This window comes from Pristis pectinata, chromosome 12 (genome assembly GCF_009764475.1).
Source record: "Pristis pectinata isolate sPriPec2 chromosome 12, sPriPec2.1.pri, whole genome shotgun sequence".
Classification (NCBI taxonomy): domain Eukaryota; kingdom Metazoa; phylum Chordata; class Chondrichthyes; order Rhinopristiformes; family Pristidae; genus Pristis; species Pristis pectinata.
The window spans coordinates 13,502,706-13,510,494 of NC_067416.1; the positions used below are offsets into that span (position 1 = coordinate 13,502,706).

The 7,789-nt window shown below is 39.0% G+C and overlaps 1 protein-coding gene across 1 annotated transcript in view; it reads right to left on the reverse strand.

Annotated features, from left to right (window-relative positions):
• The window catches only part of slc18a2 (solute carrier family 18 member 2), a 51,174-nt gene extending 44,983 nt beyond the window's left edge, over positions 1-6,191 (reverse strand). The window contains exons 1-2 of the mRNA XM_052027463.1: positions 6,045-6,191; positions 5,739-5,893 (exon numbers count right to left, since the gene is read on the reverse strand). Of these exons, the coding sequence (XP_051883423.1) occupies positions 5,739-5,871 (133 nt within the window). The 5' untranslated portion in view covers positions 5,872-5,893; positions 6,045-6,191. The remainder of the gene's footprint in view (positions 1-5,738; positions 5,894-6,044) is intronic.
• Between the last annotated feature and the right edge of the window lie 1,598 nt (positions 6,192-7,789).

Here is a 7,789-nt window from a genome sequence, read left to right on the forward strand (position 1 = left end):
GAATAATCAAACTTCATCAGTTAAAAATAAGGGGATCACCAATACCAGACAGGTGGCAAAACTTTTCCTTTTATAGGGTTGCAGTCTTTGGAACTCTTCCTCAAAGGGGTGGTGAAAGTAGTCTTTGAGTATTACTAAGATAGAAGATAGAACAGCAGAGCACACATGTCTGCATCAACCATAGTGCCAACTTAACTAATCCCATCTGCCTGCACATGGTCTGCATCCCTCTATTCCTTGCCTGACATGAACAGTCCAAATGCCTCTTAAACATTGCCATTGTATCTGCTTCCACCATGTCCCTGGCAGTGAGTTCCCAACACTTACCACTCTATGTGCAAGTGAACTTGCCTCACATCTCCTTTAAACTCCCCCTCCCCCCCAACCTATAGTATTTGACATTTTCATGCTGGGGGAAAAAGGACTGATTATCTAACCCATCTATTCATCTCATTCTGTTAGGTCACCCCTCAGCCTCTGAGTAATCAAGGGGATGAAAGGATTTCTAATACTAATCCATATCTTCACATGCTATTCCTCAAGCTTAATTGGAATGGTGTAGAAGACGAAAGGCAGACAGATCAGAGCAGGAGTGGGATGGAAAATTAAAGTGACAGTTCCACTGTATCCACAATCAGCAACTTTGCAGTTCACTTGGTATCAATCAGCAAGTTTTACTTCTTACAGTCTAAGTAGCAAATTACAGTTCATACAGCATGTACAATTAGTGACAAGCAGCAAGTCATATACTGTCTATAACTAGCAGCACATGACTTCTATATTGTTAATAGTTTCCAATGTTATAGTAAACATGGTATCACAGCAACAAAACTGTTCATACTTTTGTCTTTAATAAACAACTCCTACAATGTCTATAATTGGCAGCAAGTTACATTTCCTACAATTTGTTACCATTTATTGGATGTCTGTAATCAGCTAGTTAGTTCTTAAGAGTATGAATAAATGATAACAAGACACAAGGCATACAGAATCAGCGACAAGTCACAGCTTATATGGTCTATATGCATCAGCAAGTTGTACTTCCTACAGTCTACAAGTTGTACTTCCTACTGTTGACATTTCATACTGCAACAGTTCATACAGTATCAGCAAGCTACACTTTCTATAAACAGTAGGTTACAGTTCATATCTGTTCATTAGAAACAAGTGGTATATCTCTTAAAAAGTGTTACAGCTTCTGAAGTGTTTTTGTGAACAGGTTACCATTCACTTGACCATAATCAGCAACAAGTTACAGTTCATACAAATTTTAAAAAAAATCATAAAGTGTCTATAATTGGCAACAAGTTACAGTTCCTATATTATCTATAATTAACGTTTTATTTCTTGTTAGTGATGATGTAGATGTCTTATTGCCCAACTATGTAGACCAATTATTATGGCTTATGATAGAGATGACAAGTCATATAATTTATTGGTATTGGAGGAACTGTAATTTGCCTCTGATCATTGCCAATGCAAGAACTATAACTGATGCAGATAAATGCAACTTCCTGCCAATCATAAAAACTTACTACAATTACCAAAGTATCCATTATCAGCTCTAAGACACAGATCCTACAATGTCCACATTTAGCAACAAGTTGCAGTTACTGCATAGCTAATTGACAACTCCTTGCAATTCTCACCGAAGTTACAATCAGCATCAAATTGCAGTCCCTACCATATCTCTAATTAGCAGCAGGTAATAGTTCCTAATGTTTATATAATGGCCAACAATTTACAGTTCTGTAATTGGTAACAAGTCAGTCATTCTAAGCATCAGCAAGGGCAAGCATTTAAGGTGAGAGGGGGTAGGTTCAGAACAGACATGAGGGATATGTTTTTTAAACTCAGAGAGGTGGATGCCTTGAATGCGTTGCCTGATAGGGTGGTGGAGGCAAATTCATTGGGGGCTTTTAAAAGAGGCTTCGATGAGCACATGAATGAGAGAAAAATAGAGGGATATGGGCATTCTGTAGGTAGGAAGAATTAGCTATGTCGGCACAACATTGTGGGCTGAAGGGCCTGTTCTGTGCTGTACTGTTCTATGTTCCATGGTCAAGTTGTTTTTCCCAGTGCTATGATGGCAATATTACAGTTCCTGGTGTCAAAATGCAGTTATTTCCTACACCATATACAATTGCTATTACTCAATTATCTACAGACAAAATGATGTACAGCTCCTTCAGTATTTACTGTTAGGAACCTGCTACCAGCAAGGTATGTTTCTTACTCAATTGGCAACAGTATACAGACTGTAGAGGGTGTGTACTATTGGAAAATTATTCCTACAAATCAATGACAAATAATTGTTCCTACAATGTCTTTGATCTGCAGTTTACCATTTCTGCAGAATCTGTTAAATGATTGTCCCTGGAAAAAAAATCTTGCTGTGTCTATAATGGATCAGACATTACAGTTCCTGCAGTGCTTACAATCAGCAACAAGTCATATACTTAGTGCTTACAGTATGCATAATAAGTGATTACAGTATGCATAATAACTACAAGGTGCTGTGCATAGAAATAAATCTATGATCAGAAATTATTAATACTCCTTGTGTTGTCTACAATCAGACAGATTTCTTACAAATTGAGATATTTTAATTGCCCTAGTGTCTGCAATCACAAGTTACAGTTCATATCATTGACAAGTTAACTTGTTTCCTGTGACATTTTGCTATCATTCCTGTAGTGTATAAAATCAGCAACAAGTTAGTCTCTCCCATGTCTATAGGCTGAAACTTCATTTAGTCCCAAGTTTAAATAATAATCAATGCAACAGATTCTACTTTTTGTATTGATACAGTCCTTAAGTTATCTATAATTATTCACAAGTTAGAATTCCTCCAACCTATAGTCAGTTATTGTTAACAATTCATGTTACTGTTCCTTAAGTATTTACAACCAATTTATAGTGCCTGAAGTGCCTACGATTAGCAACACATTAATAGTCCCAACAAATAATCAGCATCATGTTTCAGTTTCTATAATTAGCATTGATTATGGATATTGTAAGGACTGTAGCAATTTATAGAAGTACATGAAATTGCAATACCTATGGTGCTAATAATCAACAGCCACAGTATCTATATGTCAATAATTGACAACATGTCATTATAGAATTCATGATCATCTGCAAATTTTCAGTACCTTCAGTTACTAGAATTAGAAACAAGTCACTGACTTGTGCTGTTTATTATTGTTACTGGCAGCAGCATTTAATGCCCATAATTTGTATCTAGTTATTTCCTCTAGTCTTTCAGTCATGCTGCCATTCATATCATGTCTCAAATTGAGAAGTTACAGTCTCTCCGGTGTCTGTGACCAGCAACAGTCTACTCCCTAAAGTATCTGTATTCAGTAACAGGTTATTTCCTACAATGTTTATAATCAATGTCACTTTACATTCTTGATAAGAGTACTGGTTTATTATTGTCATTTGTACTGAGGTACAGTGAAAGACTTGTCTTGCATACCACTCATACAGATCAATTCATTACACAGTGCAGTTACATTGAGTTAATACAGAGTGCATTGATGTAGTACAGTTAAAAACAATAACAGTACAGGGTAAAGTGTCAGAGCTACAGAGAAAGTGTAGTGCAATAAGGTGCAAGGTCACAACAAGGTAGATCATGAGGTCATAGTCCATCTCGTCGCATAAGCGAACCGTTCAATAGTCTTATCACAGTGGGGTAGAAGCTGTCCTCAAGTCTGGTGGTATGTGCCTTCAGGCTCCTGTATCTTCTACCTGATGGAAGAGGAGAGAAGAAAGAATGACCCAGGTGGGTGGGGTCTTTGATTATGCTGGCTGCTTCACCAAGACAGCGAGAGGTAAAGACAGAGTCCAAGGAGGGGAGGCTGGTGTCCATGATGCGCTGGGCTGTGTCCACAACCAAGTTAACAGTCTATGTATTTGTAATGTTCAAGAATTTATTCGTCTTACAGCATCTACATTGATGATAAAACACGTTTGTGCCATAGCACTACCTCTACTGTGTCCATAGTCAGCAGTAAGTTGTGCTTCCTACATTGTTCACAATTTCAAACAGAAAATGGCTACAGCAGCATTAAACACATTGTGAAACTAAATTATAATTATTCAGAAGACTTGATATCCTAAAATGGAGGGGGGGGGGGAAAGAGAAAGTAAAGTCAAATTACTCATTCAATGAGAAGGGAGCTTGAAAAAGAGCAGAAAGAAACTTAGAGGTGTTCAAAATTACACGGGGTCTTGGGAAAAGAGGCATCAGTGTTTACTTGCTGGTATTTAATATCCCACATAATTTTGAACACTCGTATTACTTTTCTCTCTGGTCTACTCTCCTGCAAGGGGAACAACTACAGTTTCTCCAGATCCCCTCCTCATTGCTGGAGTAATTCCACGAAACTTCCTCTTTCCTCGCCAAGTTTATCACAACATTCTCATGACTTAAAGTAACTGGCAAAACAAATAAAGGAAAATGTGAATGTTTTTCCACTGCGAGAGTTGTTATAATCCGGAACGCACTTTTGGGAGAGGGTCGAAAATCGATTCCATAGAAACTTTTAACAATATTCAAAGTAATGAAAGCTGACAAACTTAACTTCCAGAGTAATGGGGGAAGGGAAGGGAAGGCTGTTGAACTATTTCGACCCATGTCAAAAGAGGCAAGCAGAACAGTCCAAAAGCCGAATTACCTCATTTTGAGCTATAACGCTCCGATTCTACGCAATGATCCCTACATTGTGTGCAATCCGTAAACGAATTCCGGTTCCCAGAATTCAAACAATCCCGAACACCTCAGTCTCTATACTGTCTACAAACCGCAATGAAATAGTCTTTACAGACCCCATAATCCACAGCAAATTATAACCCTATAGTGTATATAATCCGATTCAAATTACAGTTTTAGAGTGATTTTAATCCAATTCAAATCAGACCAATTTAAATATTTTGATCCAACTGAAATTAACATCCATAGTCTCCGCCAATCGAAAACACATGGAATAAATCCTCAGACTTGTTTGCCGTAGAAATTATCGAGCAAGTGACTTGGTCGAGGTCTGCGCTCTCTCAGTACTGGGTACCCTTCAAGCACTACACTGTAGCTCTCCGTGACACTCCTATTCGCCAATGATATAGGGAGCTCTCAGTAATGACAATGTCCTTTAGAAATTCAATGTGCCATATATCTGATAAAGGGCCGCCTGCAATGGTACCGAGATCCATTTGTACTTGAACAAGATAAACAGTCGCTGAATTGGACAGAAGCCCAGTGTGACCTGAAAGAGTTCGGTGCAAAACTGTTTTCGTCTGCAGAGCAGTTGTGAAGCTACATATATCCAACTGGTCCAAATGATCAGAAATTGAAATCCCTGTTAATTTCCCCGCATAAAAGCATGATAAGAAAGTACAACCATTAATTTTAATTGATGTTTTAGACTAAACATAATAGTTTTAACATGAATTGACACTCGATTAGGTGAAATCATCTCGTTTGTCATCGTGCAGAGATGTCTTGTTGGCGTCATCGTTAAACAAGTAGCAAAATTTAAAAAAAAGCCATTTCAACATCCACCCCTCAACATTCGAGGGAAGAGTATATCTAGCAGAGTGCGCGTCGCCCCCTCCATTTAATCTGCACAGTGGGCGTTGTTGTGGTCTCCGAGAAGCGCAGGACCCTCCTGTACTCTAGGGAGGCTCCATGCCCTGCCGCTCGACAAGCGGAGCGCCGGGGCCCCGTTACTTACCCACCACGGTCAACAGCATGTTGTCCAACAGCAACGCGATAAAGACTATACACAGGATGAGTTTCCGAGACTGCCGACCATCCCTCAGCCAGCGCAAGAAACTAAACTCTCTCAGGCTGTCTAATCCACCCATCACTCCTGGTGTTCACGGCAACCTGTGGGTGCAAAGAACAGACAATTATTAATAAACACCGCACATCAGTAGTTATGAATAATGTTAAAATGTCAAGCTGCACTTCTATATGACATTCATAAAAACAAAGAGCTTTCACTGCAAAATTACTGCTTGCAATAGAAATGGAATACCTTCTTTGACAGGAGTGGTCGACTACCTAGTCCGATGCTACCCACTTTGATTTGCAATGCACGGGGCTGGGCTTTGTGTGAAAGTCACTTCAGCGTCGGCTGGCTCCGGCAATGAAGGAGCGCCATACAGCCAGTTGCCGGCTCAAGTTACTCTCCTCAATACCGCGGTGATATTCACCGCCTTCGTTGACGTGGGAGTGAGAGGTTTTGATAAGACGCGCAAGGGTGTGATCATCCCCAGCCCACGGGCCAATCCGCTGCCTCTCCGACTTTCGCCCCGTGTTCTCCATGTAGGTAATTAAAGTTCTCACATTCGTTTTTTATTTTAATGTACCAGCATCTTCATTCATCTGGAACAAACCCTGCAGAGAAGCCAAAGGATAAGAGGTTTTGGAACAGCTTATACAGTGCACGTATATTGAACTTGCTAAATTAAGGAATCCAATATTTTTGCAGTGAGATCACTGGCAAAACTTATTGGCGAAACAAAAACGTGATGAAATGTTGATAAATAAAAGGCAGATCAGGCAGCATCTATGGAAAGAGGAACAGAGTTAACATTTCGGGTCTAGGACTTTAATTTTGTTTCCACAGGTGTTGCCTGATTTGCTGAATGTTTCCAGCATTTTCTGTTTGGATTTCAGATTTCCATTTAAAAAAAAATTCATTGTCAATATACCTGGTTCACCCCACTGACCTCCTATGTAACATGTGGAGCAAATCTATTCTCACTCTATCAGCTGTCTCTTGGGCTTAAAACATAAAGTTCGCAGCTATCGCTCCGAGAGTTAAAATTAACTGCAGATTTTAAAATAGATGCAGTTTACATTTGAGTTTTTTTTGCATTTCACTCTATTGACCTGAACAATAATATGGAATTTTCTATGTAGATAAAACTACATCAACTGAACCCAAATCATTGCTCTGTAAAAGTAAATAATAAAGGCTAGAAAACAGTTCTGATCACCAACGACCAAAATTCAGTAAGCAAAAGACCCCATTGAATTTCATTTGGTAAGGTAGCATGTTGTGTCTTTTTTTTCTGACCCAGGGAAGAAGATTGTATTAGCTAATCTTCAATACTATTAGTTTTTCAGCGATGTATCTTTGTGCCTTTTAGTGTGGATCGGAAGGATTTTGTGGTCATCCACCTTCCCAGCGCTAACATTTCCACGTGGACTTTCTAGAAACTTTTGCACAGTAACTTCCATTCAGGTAACTGTAGATAAAAAGTAAATGGTTCAGGAAGCATCTGTACAGGGAGAAACAGGATTAAAATCTCATGTTGATAACCAGACATGACATTCATTTTCTCGCCCCACAGGTGCTGTATGACCAACTGAGCATTTCCAGTAAAACCTTTCGCCTTCCACATCTCCAGTACTTGCAATATTTTACTTGCATGTGTAAAGAGAACAGTGCCCTCTACAGAGGAGCTGGAACCAAAGGCAGGAAAAGAAACTGTAAATCTCCTTAACTCTTTTAAGAATTACTTATGAACTTATCAGTGAATGGATAAGGAAACTGAAATAGAAAAAGAAAGATAGGACTGAGATGAAGTAGACCAAAATAAGTAATGAAGAAACATTTTTTTAATATGCAGCAAAACTTGGCCTAGATCTTTAGGTAAGTGTTGGTGGTTCTAAATGGAACTCTATCTTGCTGAGATTTATAAGATGAATCATCTCTTGGATCCTGTGCAAGTTAGACTTGGAGCAGAATCTGCAAAACCATTAGTTTCAATG